The sequence below is a fragment of the Serpula lacrymans genome (assembly GCF_000218685.1).
Source record: "Serpula lacrymans var. lacrymans S7.9 unplaced genomic scaffold SERLAscaffold_5, whole genome shotgun sequence".
NCBI classification, from domain to species: Eukaryota; Fungi; Basidiomycota; class Agaricomycetes; order Boletales; family Serpulaceae; genus Serpula; species Serpula lacrymans.
Genome location: NW_006763294.1, coordinates 2,972,951 through 2,990,942, shown reverse-complemented (window position 1 = coordinate 2,990,942; position 17,992 = coordinate 2,972,951). Strand labels below are relative to the sequence as shown.

At 44.9% G+C, this 17,992-nt stretch overlaps 5 protein-coding genes across 5 annotated transcripts; 3 read left to right on the top strand and 2 right to left on the bottom strand.

Annotated features, from left to right (window-relative positions):
• Positions 1–1,737: 1,737 nt before the first annotated feature.
• On the bottom strand, positions 1,738–3,479 carry SERLADRAFT_436820 (uncharacterized protein; the record flags this gene model as incomplete). Its single annotated transcript, XM_007317107.1, has 5 exons — positions 1,738–2,471; positions 2,522–2,596; positions 2,652–2,841; positions 2,890–3,086; positions 3,146–3,479. The coding sequence occupies 5 exons, from the start codon at positions 3,477–3,479 to the stop codon at positions 1,738–1,740; spliced, it is 1,530 nt and encodes a 509-aa protein (XP_007317169.1).
• Positions 3,480–4,546: 1,067 nt separating this feature from the next.
• On the bottom strand, positions 4,547–5,333 carry SERLADRAFT_464725 (uncharacterized protein; the record flags this gene model as incomplete). The annotated part of the gene is made up of 3 exons (XM_007317106.1): positions 4,547–4,596; positions 4,651–4,976; positions 5,033–5,333. Coding segments are annotated over 3 exons (435 nt in total), but the record flags the coding sequence as incomplete, so codon positions are not given.
• Positions 5,334–7,753: 2,420 nt separating this feature from the next.
• Positions 7,754–10,653, top strand: SERLADRAFT_464714 (uncharacterized protein; the record flags this gene model as incomplete). Its single annotated transcript, XM_007317105.1, has 11 exons — positions 7,754–8,066; positions 8,147–8,275; positions 8,332–8,474; positions 8,530–8,601; positions 8,657–8,781; positions 8,839–8,939; positions 9,002–9,055; positions 9,107–9,733; positions 9,788–10,164; positions 10,224–10,518; positions 10,573–10,653. The coding sequence occupies 8 exons, from the start codon at positions 7,848–7,850 to the stop codon at positions 9,431–9,433; spliced, it is 1,170 nt and encodes a 389-aa protein (XP_007317167.1).
• On the top strand, positions 10,628–11,357 carry SERLADRAFT_386424 (uncharacterized protein; the record flags this gene model as incomplete). Its single annotated transcript, XM_007317104.1, has 5 exons — positions 10,628–10,677; positions 10,730–10,839; positions 10,892–11,027; positions 11,080–11,145; positions 11,192–11,357. Coding segments are annotated over 4 exons (329 nt in total), but the record flags the coding sequence as incomplete, so codon positions are not given.
• Positions 11,358–12,454: 1,097 nt separating this feature from the next.
• Positions 12,455–16,463, top strand: SERLADRAFT_436816 (uncharacterized protein; the record flags this gene model as incomplete). Its single annotated transcript, XM_007317103.1, has 2 exons — positions 12,455–12,505; positions 15,165–16,463. The coding sequence occupies 2 exons, from the start codon at positions 12,455–12,457 to the stop codon at positions 16,461–16,463; spliced, it is 1,350 nt and encodes a 449-aa protein (XP_007317165.1).
• Between the last annotated feature and the right edge of the window lie 1,529 nt (positions 16,464–17,992).

Here is a 17,992-nt window from a genome sequence, read left to right as displayed (position 1 = left end):
GCCATTGCTGCAGGTGTAGTAGCCATTCCCGCCATTCCCGAACATGGTTGGTCATACAATGCATTCTGGCATTACATTGATGCTCATTTGGAGAGCGCAAGGACTGCGTGTCGAGCTCAAGCTGGACCTTCGGCAGCTGCATAGGCTATGTGGTGGATGACTTTAAGCAGCAATGTGTATGCCAAAGATTTGAGGACCTCCCCGGACAACACTGGTACTTCAGTCACTACAGTCGCACGCAGCTGGCAGCTTACGATCGAGTAAAACTTAACACCATAACCGTATCAGTCAATCACATTTCTGTACTTGTACTTGTCCTTTCCAAGTTTCCTTTTGTTGAATATGTTTTGAAATTGAACAATGTATCAGTGTCTAGAACTTTGCAATGAATTATTGGTGTTGTTATAGCTGATGTCTTTGAGTCATATGCTATATATTATGTCTAAGCTGATAAAATACATGCGAGTGATATCTACTGGACAACATGATACAATATTCTTCTCTGGAAATCACTGCTAGCTGTCCCTACAACCTCCTTTGTATCTATGTAATACATTGGCTACACATTCGCTGTAAATATTGCCAAGGTTTCACTTCGTAACAACTCAGAACAAGCTGCCGAATCAGGGGGCAGGCAACGCAGACCTGGCTGTTCAAACGCTCACAGTCTACCACTTTAGGGCATATACAGCATTTAGCCACATTGCATTCACAGCCGGCTGTAATTAATTCAGTGATATGGTTTCTAGAGACTATCTCATTGCATTTCAAAAAAAATTACCACCATCAAAAATTGAACCAAAGGCCTTGTGGTCAGTTAATGATTTGAGTAGACAACTAAACCACTGAGCCACAAGATGAATAGAAATAATATTCAAGACATTTAAATAAATGTATAAAAGTACCTGTATACAAACTATACAAGTAGATTATTATGGTTTAGAGAAACTATACCTACTTGTTGGTTAGGATATGGTTATATAGCTCAGCAAGGTCTGTCATTGACTTCAGACTCATACGAGAGCAAAGTCGAGTGAGAATGAGGCTGTGAGGCAACGATAAACTATAACAAAAACAAAACCTGTCTCCTACTGCACTTGCAAGGAGTAAGAGGTTCAATGAGCTTGAGGTCAACAGATGCTAGTAAATATAGCAAGTAGAGGACTTTGGGAGTAAACTCAAGGGTTTCGGTTGAGGAGTAAAGCGGGTAAATTCAGTAATAGAAAACTAAAGAGCTATACATGCGATGTGTAGGGTTTATATAGCTAACCGTCCGTTCCTCAGACCGAAAGGAGAAATAGATGAAAAGTGGTCTGAGGAATAAATTGTCCAATAAGAAAAAGGGAACAACTATTGTACAACTTTTATCTTGATTAATCAGCGGGTGAGAGACTTGTACTAATAATAGAGGATTGTCACGCGTGTTCAGGAACCGTATCCTCATGATGAGGTACGATCCTAAATAAGGTGTTATTAGTATTTACCAGGCTTTTACTGGGGCTTGGAGCTGGTTGGCGAGATGCCTACTACCAGTCCCTACCCAGTGTGCTGGCTGGCTGGGAGTGATATCCAGTCTCTGATCTGTGATATAAAATGGTAGCGATGGTTAAGAAAGCCTGTGAGGGCTATGAGAAGTAAAATGGCAAAAGATACCTCTAGCCCTAGAGCCAGAGGTGTAACGGGAAAAGTGTTCGAGAACCAAGACATAACGAAGATAGGAAAATAATGAAATGGTCCTTACAATAGCGAAGGGACTTGCGTTGTGAATGATCCATTAGTCCACAACTCGAAAGGATCATAAGGATTTCCGACATCAATTCCGGGGAATGACCCAGACAAAGGCGGAAAACTGCATGTTGAGGTGAGTGTCTGTTGCATGTGCAAATTGGTGCTGACTGGCAATGCAACAGGAGGCTCTGATTGAGCAGTGGGTATGTCAGCATTGGGTGAATTGATTCCAGTTGTGTCAGCAACGAGTGGATTAGCGGTGCTCGTATCAGCAGCGGGTTTGTCAGCTACGGCTGTGGTATTTGTTGTTGCAGGACCTGTACTGACTGTGAATGTGTCAGTAACAGCCTCGTCTTTGCTGCTACTGTCAACTACAGCGGCACTTTTGTAAGTCTTTCCTTTTTTTGCCTTGTCATCGGCCTTCTGATTCTTTGCTCTCTTCTCACCTTTGTCAGAACGAGTCCGACGTTTCAGGACCTGAATATCACCAGATTCTATCTGGTGATCATGCTCTACGCTCAGTTCCTTAAACTCCTCGTCTGTGAGATTCTTCCAGTATGTAGCACCAGACTGCCATTTCCGAAGGAGCATCTCAAGGTCAGGTAGAGCACTGGAAATCCGGCTGAGATTGCCGAAAGGAATGTTTTCTGGCCAGCCTTCAATTTTGACTTGATAGCGTTGGATTATGTTCCGCCAGTACTGTGTCCATTGCATCTTTGCCTTCTGATCCCCGGAAATGGCACCTGTTTCTTGGTAAGTTTCACCACTGTATGTAGAAATACCAATGACTGACGAAGTGACATGTTGATCTCAGCTCGGATTGTGGCCCTTACTTCGGCAACATGCTGCTGATGGTTCTTCGCAGCACCTAGGGAGAGTGGTTGAGTTCACCCTGAGCATGATAACTCAATGGTAAAGCCTACCTGCGATGCCTTGAATTGCAAAACCCTCCATCTTACTAAGCAGGTCCTGATTGTTGATACCCATACAAGTTCTCATGAACGTTTCAATTCCCTCTGTTGAAAATGTAACCCCACGGAGGGGCAAATCTGTCGATCCACGGACCACATAAAGCATGACCTCGATGCCTGTCCGGCACCTTAAGCTTTCCAGCTAGTTCGGTAAGTAATCATGAATAAATATATGTTTGGTGCAACTAACCTCATTCTCAATTATCTTTAGGGTCTCTGTAACGTCGTTGATTCGAGACTTCGTTGTCATGCAAAATCCAGTCTTCTTTGTTTCTAAATGTGCTGAATACTCTACTAATAATTGTTTCTTTTCATCGTCTGATAGCGAATGATATTCTGCGGTATGAGCATGAAGAATGTTCTGTAGTGCCTTTGGACCAACACCCTCTAATTCATAATGGTGTGTATTAGTATCAGTATAGAACAGTAATTGTGAAATCACTTACTGTTCTCTCCACTGCACTCCTGACTCTTCTTCCAGCAGAACGCATTCCAACTATTGGCCTTCCTCTTTGAACACTGAAGAGAACGGTTCATATAAAGATCTTTTCGCACACATTGAATACTCTTGCTGTTTTCTGCAGCAATAGTGGCTGTTGACCTGTCAATTTGCTCCCAAGCTTCCTCAAGGTCGTTTTTGAACTTCTGAGAGCGCTCTCGTCGGATGGAAGTGAGGGCAGCTCGAGCTTCTTTGCTGAGCTTGACCTTCACACGAGGGGTGCTTCGAGCAAAGCCTTGGACTTTGGAGCGTTGTTTGGTCATAAAGACGTTGAGAACCATGCTATAGTGCTAGTTGATAAGTGGGTAGAACACCAAAGATTTGTTCTGTTCTCTATTCTGCTTTATATCCACCTGTTTTTGTGATTTCGTCGGAATAAGACTTACATGCACATCATGCATGCCCAATATCCGACTGAAGCATGTAATTAAGACATATAACAAGTAGTTTCTACATGTACAGCCAGCACACGTAAATAATACGTAGCAATACCAGAGTACCAATGATCTTCAATGCAAGTCCAAGTATTGATTGTGACTCATAGAGAGACATGTTGTACAGTCCGGCTATCAAACTCAACCTTGCAAAATTGTAACGTCAACAATTAATGGTTGACTATTCTATTACATGTAACATTATGCACAAATCAATCACTAACAACATCCTGCAGAAATTCCAAAACATCACGTGTCATTCGTTGTTGTTCCCTCCTTTCAGCTACACAACCATCAGTATGTTTGGTAGTTATCATCCTGTCAATTTCAAGATTATGCTCTTGGGCAGCTATAGTTTACATGTTATTATTTTTCATGGGAAAGACCAAGAAGGTGGCTCACCGACCTTCATCCATCGTGGCTAAAACTGTACCAGATACTGAGGGCCTTGAAACTTCTGACCGCACGCTGATGCCTATGCCACGCTGTCCTGAGAAGCCCGGTAAATTTTGAATCTGATTGAGCCGATGAATATGCAACATATTCACTGCATATCTTGATTGCCATCAACACTTCAGCTCAGCGGCAAGAGGTGGATTTGTCTCTGAGAGCTGTGTAATAGTCCTTGTGACCTCTATTTCTTCATCATGAATGGCTGTGCATAAACGACGACTCTCAACATTCAACCTCACAATTTTTTCACGAGTGGGGCACAGTTTGAAGTACCTCACTGCTGCAGCTCTATTTGCAGGTTTCATCCAAGAGCAATCAGAGATGTCAGCTCGTGAGTAACGAAGGAGATCAAACTCAGCCAAAAATGTGTAGTCTGCAACTTCCTTCCATGTTAACTTTGGGCGAGGAGGCTGGAGAAGCGTAGCCTGATTGTTGTAACATTTGATTGCACTTCAAATAGCCTCAGAGTGCCACTGCAATCCTTTGCTGATCTGTTGCTGAAGTTTATAGCCTAGCAAATGTTTCTGTAACCCGTAAAACGACACACAAATATATACCTGCTTACCTGTTCCAGACATTGACAACTTGGAAAGCTCAGTCAGTCGCATTACAACTGCACGCTTTAGAGCATCTAGAGCACTCCGATACTTTGCAAATGAAGCTCTTTCTTTGCGACAGTTATATTCAGAGCCACCTATTTCCCATCGCTTCTCTATGTTTAAAGAAACTTCCAAATTGGAAGTCTGTTTTTCTGCTGTTTGCAGAGCGGTATATGTAGTATTAACCCGGTTCCGAGCCCGTGATACATTTGTGTGGAGCTGATGGATGGGTCCACTCAGAATGCTAGAAAGAAGTGCATTCAGGGCCTTACGAGCATCCTCCCAGTCCTGGCTAGTACACATTATTACTATGAAGACAATCACTAAAAGAACGAAATACAGGCTTACTACCGTTGTGCATGATCATCTAATGCTTCAAGATAATGCCCCTCAAATTTGTCTTTCATAGGGAGTTGTTTGAATGACGCTAAATAGACCTGCTCGTCACGATAGAACCTTTCAAAATCGCTATCACAAAGATTCAGCGCTTTCTTTGATGCGTCCAACTCAACAGGAGACGACGAGGACAGCAGAACCGTTCGAGACGACAAGGAAACGAGCGGAAGGAAACAGTGTGTGAGGAGAGAGAAAGGAACGATGGAATGTCGACGACGGCAACGGAGGCACACAGACCAAAAAGGAACAAAAAAGCGTGGGATTCCACCACGCTAGCCAACGGCTATATGCGAAGGTCGGGGTCGGACAATAAGTTCGGAGCATACATGCCGACAATGCCGACCTGGATGAAATTGTGGACAGCCTAAGTCAAGTGGCGTATTTGGGGCAACATTTAACGCTGGTGTCGGAAATAGCCACAAGAGAGCTTAACTATAGTGTACGAGACATGTGATGGTACACTATAGTTAGGCTCTCTTGTTGGGCAACCCAGGTGACAAGAATTTGGAGAGCACAGCCTTACGTTAGAACCTAAATCGTCACAAATATATCTTGCGGGTTGGGCCGTGTAGGTGCCACGAACAAAGTACAGATAAGGTTTGTATTACTTCTGAATTGAAACGCGTGATGCTGAAACGAGATTTAGGCGTCATCTCTTGGACAAGCTGTCTCAGAGAAGGTGGAGACTAGCGAAGTAACCTTTCTTCAAAATATTGTCCAAACTCCGTGATAGTCCTTCATTCATGAGCTTTACATTTTGACTTGTACAGTGTAATATACCAGTCAACTTATCGTTGTTACAGGTATAGCCCACAGAAGGCAAATACAGACTGAGCTTTCTCAGCTGCTGGTATACATAGATGGTAGTGTAGGATTGGTGTAGTACTCAAATTCAAAGTTACGGTCTTAGCCTGTGACACTTGTTTAATGCCGGTCAGAATATGAGCACTACAGATCTGGGAGCCACGCAGTTTTATAAAGCATGATATTCCAAGGAGAAGGTAAACGAAGGTCAATACTACGGAATATGGCACTATTTGCCTTTACCCGCACTTTTGCCTTTACCCTTCCCAAATGATTTACCTTCAAACCCAGGTCTTGCTTTGCCCTTCGACTTTCCGACGCCTTTCTTCTTGTCATTCCTTCGCTCGTGACGGGTAGCAATATTATCCGCTCTCTTCTTTTGTTTCGCAGCCATAGAAGCCGAAAGCTGTTCCTTCCTCTCATCCCTATCAAAAAGAGATAAGCAGTGGAAGATAAGGATTGGACTTGAAATTACTAACCAGCCTTTCTTACTCTTCACTTTTTCCTTATCCTTCCTCTTAGCTGCCTTTTTCAGTCGACCTTCGTCGTCTTTTACCTTTACGCCCTCCAACCTTGCCTCAGCCTTGGCCCATTTGTCCTTTTCTTCGATCATTTTGCGCTTCTCTTCGGGTAGAGCGGCAAGTTTTTCTTTACGAGCTGCCAGCTGTTCCAGTGCCTGAGTAGGATTGGAGGATACTTTTAACTGCTGGGCCTTCTTGCTGGTCGATGATCCCGCAAGAGAGGAGAAAGCGATATTTGTCAAGTTTGAATGCGGGCCATGGGATGAACCTTGTCCTGCAGTTGGATCTGGAACAATAAGCTGGGTCTAAGTAGCAGAGAGAAGTCAGTTCGTGTCAGATAAGAGAAAAAAATACGATGTGGATACCTTTGTCGAAGGGCCATGATCGCGCTTGTCCTTATCTTTATTTTTGCCTTTGCCCTTCTTTTCAGCTTCCAAACGAATCCGCTCTTTTGTCTCCTTTCTGCGTCGCTCACGCAGTGCTGCACGCTGTCGCCGCCGCTCCTCTAACAATTCGTCCCTATCCCCAGCCTCTTCGCCCTCTTTTCGTGGACCACCACGGCGCAGCTCAGCGATTCGTGCGTGGAGTTTCTCCCTGAGCGACGTTATACCACCAGATGTGGGCATTGGGACGATGGTGTCTTCAGTGCCGGCAGGTGTGCCTTCTTCATCGGTGTCGATAGTAGCGTCGACTTGCATTCCATCAGAAGAAGCCCCACGGTCGTCGTCGGATTCTTCTTCATCTTCGTCGGATTCTGGCTCAGGTGCTTTGCGTTTGCCTTTGGCGGTACTCGATTGTTTTGCGGCCTCTTCGTTCTGGATATCAACGATAGATTTGTTGTTTGCTGGATCAAGCTTTAAAAAACGATTTATGAGAAGGATATCGCAAGTATAATGAGTAGAGACTGATAGACAATAGAGGCATACTTTATCGCGTTTGGCCTTCTTCGAGGCTTCCTTGATAGCTTGCTTAGGTGCCTTTTGTTTTCTGCTGTGTTGGTGGTACTTGGACTGAACCTAATCGTTGAAAATAGTTGTGGGAGGTCATTCTCAACAAAAATGAAGGGAAACAGTCGGACTATGCGCACCTGGTCGTTCGCTCCATCCTTGACGAGGTAATACTGGGGGGGGATCAGGCGCAATAAAGCCTCGAACGTATCATTGTGGGCTTCTAGCGATACCCTGAGTACGTCCGCTGAGGTTGGCATGGGCGTTGGCTGTAGCTGTAGTATTGTCTACTAAAATCTTTGAAATTTCAAAAGGTAGCAGCCACGGTGGGGAATACGACAGAGGTCGGGGTTAGGGTTTACCAATCAATTGAATAATGAGCGCAGTTCGGTCTGGTCCTTGGGAAAGCCCCTACAAGTTAAAGCTACAACATAAATTCTACAGGTTATCCTCAATCTCACACCAGAACTGAAACAAAAACAAAAGAACCTCGAGATGTCACTCAATGCTGAAGGTACCGATACTTCAAATAGGGATCAAGTACTACAGAACCAAGGAGAATCTACACATGTCCTTCGAAAGCACATATTAGTCCCAAACCAACTAGCAGCATTCCAGTCCTCAGACACGCACAAAGCTATCGTTTCTTACATAGAAACACTCAATGAGGCTGTCGTAGGCGCAAAGCTCACTGATCAGTGCTCAGAATCTCCTGTGCGTTGTTCACCGGTTTCTGTCGCTGATCGTTCACAATTGACACTTCCGTTGTGAATTGATTGGTTTCGGAAGAGCAGGGTGTAAAAGCAGTGATACATTTACTGGATCAGATCGAGAAAATAGCCAATGACACGCCCCCTGTCGAGAATAAGGCCTCGAGATTCGGCAATCCTGCGTTTAGGACTTTCTACGACAAAGTACAGGATGTATGCCTTCTAATATGCTCGATTCGCAGCATAACTGAAGTAAATGCATCTGGTAGTTAGCCCCTTCAATGCACGAAAACTTGCCAAACCTTCCCAGCCAAGACATCCCAGAAGTATCCGGTTATCTTATCGAAGCATGGGGAAATCGCACCCGCATCGACTATGGCAGTGGCATGGAGCTGAACTTTCTGTGTTGGCTGTATATCTCGCAATATCGAGCTATCTCTTACGTGTTTACTGACACGCTGTTATAGGATTTGTCTTGAACGTCTCAAAGTTGTCGAGGAAAGGGATCACATTGCACTTGTAATCAAAGTATTTTGGAGGTAAGCGATATAGCAGAAAGTCATCGGATTGGACTAAAATTATGTTACGTTGCAGATATCTGGAGATAATGAGGATTCTCCAGTCCACTTATTGGCTTGAACCTGCCGGCTCACATGGGGTCTGGGGCCTGGATGACTATCACTTCCTGCCCTTCTTGTTCGGCTCAGCTCAACTTCGAGGTAGGCAGAGTTTACAAGGTCATTACCCTGATAATTAAGTACATCCTCCTCCTTTAGGGCACAAGTTCGTTAGGCCGAAAGCCATACATGATGCGGAGATTGTTGACGAGTTGTCGAAGAATTATATGTACTTCTCTTGTATCAAATTTATCAACTCGGTTGGCAGCTTTTATGGAATTTTATAAAAGTTGTTTCCTCGCACTGACTGTTTTTATTTCAGATCAAAACAGCATCGTTGCGATGGCACTCTCCCATGTTAGATGATATCTCAGCGGTGAGTGTAGGCTACATGATATCCCTCAATCAGCCAATTAATTCTTACCAGGTGAAGACTTGGGAAAAAGTAAACTCGGGCATGATCAAGATGTATTTGGCTGAAGTACTGGGCAAGCTGCCTGTAATCCAGCATTTCCTTTTTGGTTCTATTCTTCCATACGATGGACCCTCAAATGTATTTAACGCCATCAATCCTGAAGACCCCCACTGGGGGCATGCACACGCCCACTCCGAACTGGAGGCTAAAAGCGGATGGGGCGATTGTTGTGGTATACCGGTACCAAGTGCGTTCGCTGCAGCTAGGGCGGAGCAGGAGAAGGGTCAGCCTGGGACCAGGCTTACAGGCCCTGGAATTCGACCCGTACCATTCGATTAATGAGAAGGACCAAACAGCATAGTTCTTATTTCTAGTTTATCACAGCAATATACTGTACATTTTTGTTATCGTGACCTTGTCTCAAGGAATATTCATATTCTTTCTCTCGTTCTTATGACCCACGATGTCTTTGATGAGCCCTTTACAGATGTCTACCATTGCTTTTCGGCTTTCCCAAAGAGGGAGAATAGAGGTGATGCTGGCGGCGAGAAAGAGCCATACTACAGATATAATGACCCAGGCTTTGAAAAAATAGAGGGAAAAAATGTAGCGCGACAGGAACATCGGGATGGGAATTAGCTATGGAAGAAAAGAGCCAATTAGATTTCTCAAGGAACAGCAAACTTAACTCACGAAAATGATGATGAAGGACATAGTGAGGGCAGCCAAAATGGCTACTTTCAAGGAACCTTCGAGTACAGCATAATCCTCTAACTCAGTACTCTCCGATGCCTCATCGCTGACAGGCAAGGTTTGAGTTTCAGCAGGTACCTGTTCTTTTCTTTCAGAGTCTTGATCATGATGTGTAGGGGACGGGATGCCATTAACATGGTGTAAAGTGAGAGTGTCCGACATAACCCCTCGAGCCAATGTGCGACCTCCGGGATTAATTTTTCGAGTTTCTGACCAATTGAATCTATTGTCTGGCTTGAACAGCGTCACGACGATTGAAATGATCGGTCCCGAACAAAACGAGCCTAAATTTCCCGCTAGCATCGAGTATGGTTCACCTGCCAAAATCCATCTAATGAGTGATTGCATGATCACGACAACAAAAAACGGCACAGACCAGTCGTTTCTATGGTCAAAGCGCCAAAATACATCTTAGCAACAAGAAGCCAGCATGACAGACCAATGCTGAGACCACCCAGGGCTCCACTAACTGCTGCAGCGCAAGTCTGTTTTCGCCATATAACAGTTAGAACTACGGGGCCTACAGCACCTGTGGTGATGGTGCCGATGAACAGGAAGAGCCAGTTAAGCGAAAGGCCGATGCCGTTCCATAGGCAAGCGGTGCATGACATAACTATGGCCCAAACACACACCATGATATGCGAGATTCGTATCAGAGACTCAGGGGATGCCTAGTAAACGAGTTGTTATATTGGCTGGCTCAAGCAAGTGAAATGTATGCGTACGTCCGGCTTGAAATGGATTTGGTAGATGTCAAACGTCAGGATGGATGATGTCGCTATCATTTCGGAGGATGCTGCAGAGGTCACTGCCATGAACAGGAGGATCAACTACAATCACTATTACATTCAGATATTGCATGCGAATAAGAACCACACTGACCATAGCAACTGCACCTTCTTTACCAAGTAAACTGACTACTCCGGCAGGAGCAGCAAGTCCAGCGTTGATCTGGGCAGTGGAAAGACCGCCAGGATATGGGAAAGTCGGACCTTTGTGTGGTATCATTTACTGTCTGAATTCGTCATATACATTACTGCTCACTGTTCGTTAAGGCTACGGCGGCCAACCCCATGCTCGTGGAGAAAGTCATGGGTACAGCAAACCAAGCAATGCCACCCATCAAATACGCACGTACAGCTGTTTCAGCCTTGGACGCTATGGCGCGTTGCCAGTATCCCTGGCACAATTTTGATATTGATATTCAAGAATATAATGCATTCAACACTTACTTGGTCTAACATACAATTGCCGAATGAGCTAGTGATCTGGATAATCATGAATACAAGACCATCTAGAAGGATGAAATTATCCATCTTTCGGTGGGAAAGGGAAGATGCTCACAGTTAGATTTCATTGTTAAGAAGGAGCCATTCTGGTTTCCTGCCACTGGCCGATCTACACTGGCACGCTGGAGAAGTTCATACATGCCGTCTAGGCCACCGACTAAATGCGCCTCTGTGTACGTGTAGAAGAAAAAATAAAAGATGACGATCATAAGAATGCAGGTGTGTGTATAATCACCTATGAGACAATTAAATTACTTTTAAAAGTGTAAGAGTAAACACTTACAAAGAAATGTCGCCCGAAGACCGCCAAGAACTACATAGGCGACCACCCCAAGAGGGATAAGAAAATTGGCTTCGTAAATATTCATTCCAGTGAAGGCATTGACGACGGCGCTCCCACCCACAAGTAGCATACTTGACGCGATGAGGTTTGTAGTTAAAGCAAACGATGCAAAGACAAAATGGGCTAGATTCCCATAACGAGCATGAACAATCTCGAGGTAGGTATGGCAATAAGGCGCAATCATCTTTACTCGTACAGCAAGAATGGCCATCAAGAAGATTTGAAGCGTTGCTCCTGCTGCGTAGAAATAGCCCCCTGAGATGCCATACTCATATGTCACTGTCGAGCTCTGCAGCAGCGTTGCTGCCCAGGTCCAAGCAGAAATGATTCCGGATGCTATCAAGCCAGGTTTGACGGCACGGGAAGCAGTATTAAATTCTTCGGGTGTCGCGAGTTTGTAGCTGGTGTAGCGGTGCTGCAGAGTGGAAAGGGCCATCATAATCACAGCAAAAAAAAAACCGATTCCAAGGACAACAACATAGCCAATGGCCAGGGAGAGGACTTGTGCTCCTTCAGAGCTGGCCATTAAAACGATTATGAGCTAGTCGCAAGGTTGGTGGTACCGACTTGATACAGACGTACTCATAATGACGCTTGATAAGGCACAACTTGCGGTTCCGCAAAGATAACACAGATATTCTTGTGGATATGTTACTACAAGCGGATGTTTTGCTTAAAAACATACGAAGATATCTTTAGTCACGGAATAAGTGAGAAGGTCACAGGTCTTGATAACTGAGAAAGATAAGTACCAATAGGTTATCTAAGGGGTTTTTTTTTCAAATTTCCAGGACGTTAACGCCAGGTGATACGCTATTAATGAAAAGTTAGGCACTCTAGCTACGCCTTATTCTGAAAGCTTGTTCTATGAGTCCTTTCTGACAAAAAAAAAACGTAAATAGATGTGACCGAAGCAGACTGCACACCTATCCACACTATATGCATTATGCATAGTGGGGACTCTTCAAGTTCTAGATGGACAATGAGGATGTTTTCGAAATCCCTCTGGAACTGAGGACAAGAATAGTAAGAAATTACTGAATGCACGACGTGATTCAAGACTAAAAGGTACAAGCTAAGATGATAAGCAAACGTTGTAGGCAGTACTGATAGTAGGCGGCCCTATGCGTTCATCATGAAGTTCAACTTTTCATTAGACTCAGACAAGTGCGGGGTTTCTGGATCGGGAAATTGCGGACTGGGAAAAGTCTGGCGAATTACTGCACGTCTGTGCCAATTTTCCTTTCCTTAAGTCGGGACGTCAGACGAGATGAAAACCGACATTCAATGACATCCCACACCGAACCGCAAACTCACGTGGTCAGCGAACAGAACGACGTCAGGCAAGATGAAGCCGACGTCCAATGACATCCTACATCAAACCGCAAACTCACGCAGTTAGGGAACAGAACGGCGTCAGACGAGATGAAGCCGATGTCCAATGACATCCCACATTGAACCGCAAATTCACGCAGTCAGAGAACAGAACGGCGAGGAAGTTACCGATGTCATGCACCAAAGTTGATTGGTAGCATGGACAGGTGTCAATAACAAAGCGAATATTCAAAAAGACTCGCCTTTGCGCCACACAGGCACAGTGCCACGTGGAATAGTAATTAATATTGCCTGTTTTGAACTTGTGGCTGATCAGCACCACCTCTATTAGGCAATCCAGTCACGCTCACCTTTGCTTTTCCATTCGGTACTTTCCGCGTCTCGGCATTTCGGCAAATTTTCGCGTCGCCACTGGCTACACATTGCATTGCGCCCTCGCTTTTGTCGTTTCCCTTACTCCCCTTCCTTTGCCTAGCCCCACCATGGGCCCCTTCCTCTCCTTTTTATTCTCACCTGACAGTCGTTTCTGGATCCCCATTCTAATCCACTTTTCCGTCACCTCCACCCTCCTCCTCCTCATTTTATTTGCACCCCCACCATTTCTGATGTCACCACTTCCTATCCGCTTCCGTCGCCGATCCGTTGACTACCACGTGCCACTGCTGATATCAGCAAAGCCCCGGCGGCCGGTTCAAATAGGGCAACAGGTCCATCTTCATGACGTCGATCTACCATCATATACTATCAAAACATCGGTCGCTCGTCTTGCCTGGTTGGAGCATGGGTGGGTAGTTTTTGAGCTGGAGAAGGTTCATCCCCTTGCGTCGCCCATGTTCATTGCTGTCCCATTCACTTGGGTACACTTATCTTTTGTCCATCGTCTTTGCTACAGCTACACCTACCACACGCTGCCTGGGACTCACTTGTTCCAAATTGGAACTACTCCTCTCCCTCCCTCATTTGATCAGGTGGTCCAACACAACCAGTCCATTGGTAAGGCCATGGAACTGTCGGATTTGGACTAGGTGGTGGACCGGTGGCTCCAGTTTCTTTTTCTTCAGCAGAACATTCATTTACAGTGCGATTATTTTTGATTTTTGAATCATTTTTATGGACACATATTTTTTTAGAATGTCTGACTGATAATAAAGGAACTGTGTTGATACTGATAGTGTTTTGCCTTGCCCTTTTTTTACTGCATCTTCCCATGACATCATGATTTTCCTGCTCTCTTTTTGCTATTGGACTTTACTTTATGGCTGTACAAACCTGTGACATTACTCACAGCATTTATTCTTCTATCCCTTTCTTTTCCTTTTTTTGACAATCTTATCCTGTACTACCTACGCAGGATTCATCAGCGTACATTCCTTCCTTCATATTCTTTCTCATTCTTTTTGCACAGCTATACTGTGCATAGCCTACTTTTCTTTTACTATATAAACCCCTGTATTTTACCTTGTAAAAGAAGGAACAAGAAATCCAATCCAGACTTCTTCTCTACTCTCAAGTTCACTACTCTACTACTTGTGATCCAGTGTGGTCACAACACTTCCCACTTCTACCACTGTTAACTGCTGTCATCGTCACTCGTCACTTTTTGAAAGTGATTGTCATCCCCTTCGATTAGAGTCCTTCTGAGCACTACAGTTTGTGCGTCAGGAGCCTGCTATCACTGGGAACCTTATCATATTGTCGTTCTCAAACCTACCTTGTGCTACGATTAGCAAGGTAGTGCTCGTCTATACTCGTCACAAACCCCCTATCTTTCTATAAGTTCAACTATCCCTCCTCCTCAAAACCCACACTCATACACCACTGGGTTTTACTTTGAAGGATCCTCATATATACCACCCCATGAACAACCAGAGCACCCACTGTTCTAGGAGGCAAAGTGTTACGATTTGTCTATCTATATTACGGACTACTCATTTCTCTTTACTCATCGGTTATACCATCGGACCGATGACTCACATCCCTCACATACACTTCCGCTCCTCTCGCATTTCTATTACCTTGTATAGTACTCAGTCCTCAACGGACAGACCTACCCTAGATAGGACGTAACTCCTATCGCCGACTTACTTCTCTATAAATACGCTTGTAACAGTAGTAGTATTCTCCAATACGATTCTACGCAGTTCACGCTTACAAAGCTAGAACTTCCAAGATCAGACTTCCATACGGAAGAAGACCAACAACCATTGGAATCCCTCTATTCAGAATTACATCCTCGAACTTGTCTTCGGATAAGTCTCTTTGAACAAACCCGACGAACCCTCAGACTTTGTTAAGCACTTTGTGCGTAACAAAAGAATCGTATTCCATACCAGAAGTCCCACCTATTTAGGTTTGGGAAGAAAAAGCCGACAATACGTCGCAACGACCAAGAACCAGATCTCAGAGAGCAGGAAGAAGCTCAGACGATTTACAGACACAGACAGCAACACCCCCGACATCGTCCAGACAAGGAAGGATAGCAGCACCACCCCCCTTCCCTCAACCAGACATCACCCGACTCCACACCAGAGAACAGGCAGACGCATTCTACGAAGCCAGAACATGTTGGCTACAGTTCTACGCGGAAAGTCATCCACAACTAATCCCCAGAACACAACACGATCCTCCAGTAACCACAGAAAACATCTACAACGAAGACGACTTCGAAGAATACGCAGCAGAAGGTGAACCAATACACCTTCCCACACCACAGATACTCCCCACCGCACCCAACCCATCTCCTACCCCACCTACCTACACCATGTCAAACGCTACGACACCCAAACCCACTATGATTGGGAAAATCGACGACTTTGATGGGACTCCAGACAAGGCCCAAAGATGGATATCGTCCACTGACTTACACTTTGACATCAACGACACCATTTATACCTCGGACAAGAAAAAGGTGTACGTAGCTCTCAGCTACATGAAGGACGGAACCGCCGCCTCATGGAGTGAAGCCAAGATGACCGAATACAAAGACAAGAACGCCTACCCCACATGGGCAGAATTTATGAAAACATTCACAGCCAGTTTCAGAACAGCAAATGTCAAAGGAACGGCTTCGGCCGCCTTGATGAAAATGAGGATGGAACCAGGAGAAAATGCAGTGGCATTCAACTCGAGGTTTATGCTAGATGCCGGGAAAAGCGGCATCAACAACAAAGCCATGATCATGGTTTATCAAAAAGCAATCCGACCCCCCCTCCTCCGCGGAGCACTCACCGGAAAGGAACTGGTCACCATTGAAGACTGGATGAACACGGTGGCCAACCTAGATGCCAACTGGATCAGTGCAAACGCCATCTCGGAAGGAACGTGGGGGACCAGAAACAAAGAAAGACAGTACGACAAAAATCGCAAAAGTGGACCATCCACCAGCGTGAAAAGGCTGACCAAAGACGAAGAAGAAACCAGGAGGAAGGAAGGAAGGTGCTTCATATGCAACGAAAAAGGACACATCGGGAGGAATTGCAGGAACAAAGGAAAGACTCCCAAAAGAAAGGTACGTCAAACCGAAACTGAAGATGACGTCAAGACAGTGGTAGAAGAAGACAAGGTCCAAAACATCATGAGGATGTGGAAGGAGTTGGGAGAAGACCAAAGAGCTGAGGCGATGAAAGAATTAGAAGACGAGGGTTTTTGAAACGACGGACTACCCCGATGTTAGTACCGTCGAAAATGGCAACTGTAACAATAGCAACGATCAATGCCAACTCTTTACGAATTGATTGCTCGTTAAAACAGAAAACCATCGGAACCAAAGCCCTGATAGATTCAGGAGCTACGGACGACTTCATGGACACAAAATTCGCCATTAAAAACCGACTCCCCCTCCGAAAACTCCCGATCCCTATAACATGTAAAAACGTTGATGGAACCACGAACAAAAACGGAAAAATTACGCATTGCACCTATCAGAGAATAGACGCAGGAGGACAAAACAGGTTTACGAAGTTTCTATTAACTGGACTGGACAGAGAAGACGTATTGCTAGGCTTCCCCTGGTTGCAAAAAGTCAACCCGGTCATTAACTGGAAAGACAAAGAATTACCGTACTCAGACAAACACTCAATCAGGACAAACCAAACTACCACGGAAACAAAAATCAGGACAACCACAGTAGACGAGGACGAGTACGAAACCATTCACAGATACGTATCCGACCGCACACCCTATCCTCGAACCACGATCCGGTTAAAAGTCAACTCGGCAATGGAACACGCGCAAATACACGGAGAAAGAAAAGAAAAACATATCCTCCCAGATGAATATAAGGGCTATTCAGACGTCTTTGACAAGAAGAAATCGAAAAGACTCCCCAAGCGACGGGAATATGATCATGTAATCAACATGAAACCGGAATTTGTATACGTGAAAGGATGCGCAACTTGCCAGCAAGCCAAAGTAAACACGCATCCGACCACGGTACCGTTGATCCCGAATCAAACACCGAAGACCAGTGAACCGATGAAGTATCTCTCGGTGGATTTCATTACAGACTTACCCGAGTCTATAGGGTATGACAGTATAATGGTCGTGGTAGACCAAGGACTTAGTAAGGGGGTAATCCTCTCACCTTGCCACAAAACCATCGACGCACTCAAAACTGCACAAATCTTCCATGACTCTGTCTTCAAACGGTTTGGACTACACGACAAAATCATATCCAACACAGGCCCACAATTCGCCTCTGAAGTATCAAAAGAACTCCACAAACTCCTAAACATCGAAACTGCACTCTCCACGGCATACCATCCACAGACTGACGGACAAACAGAACGATCCAATCAAGAACTAGAGATCTACCTCCGCATCTTTTGCCAGAATCAACCACACAGTTGGGCAAAATACCTTACGACGGCCGAATTCTGCCACAACCAACGGCCACACTCCACGAATAACCAATCGCCATTCTACCTCCTCATGGGATACGAACCCCGAGGAATCCCGACTAAACACCGATCCACAAACATCCCGTCAGTAGAAAAACGATTATCCGAACTACTTAGGGCAAGAGAGAACGCTCTAAAAGCACACGAACTAACGAGAAGCAAGATGATGAAACGAACGAACGGAAAGTTCACCAGATTCTCAGAAGGACAAAAGGTGTGGTTAGAAAACACCAACCTGCGGGAAAAAGCCACCGAACACAAGAAGTTCAACATGAAACGC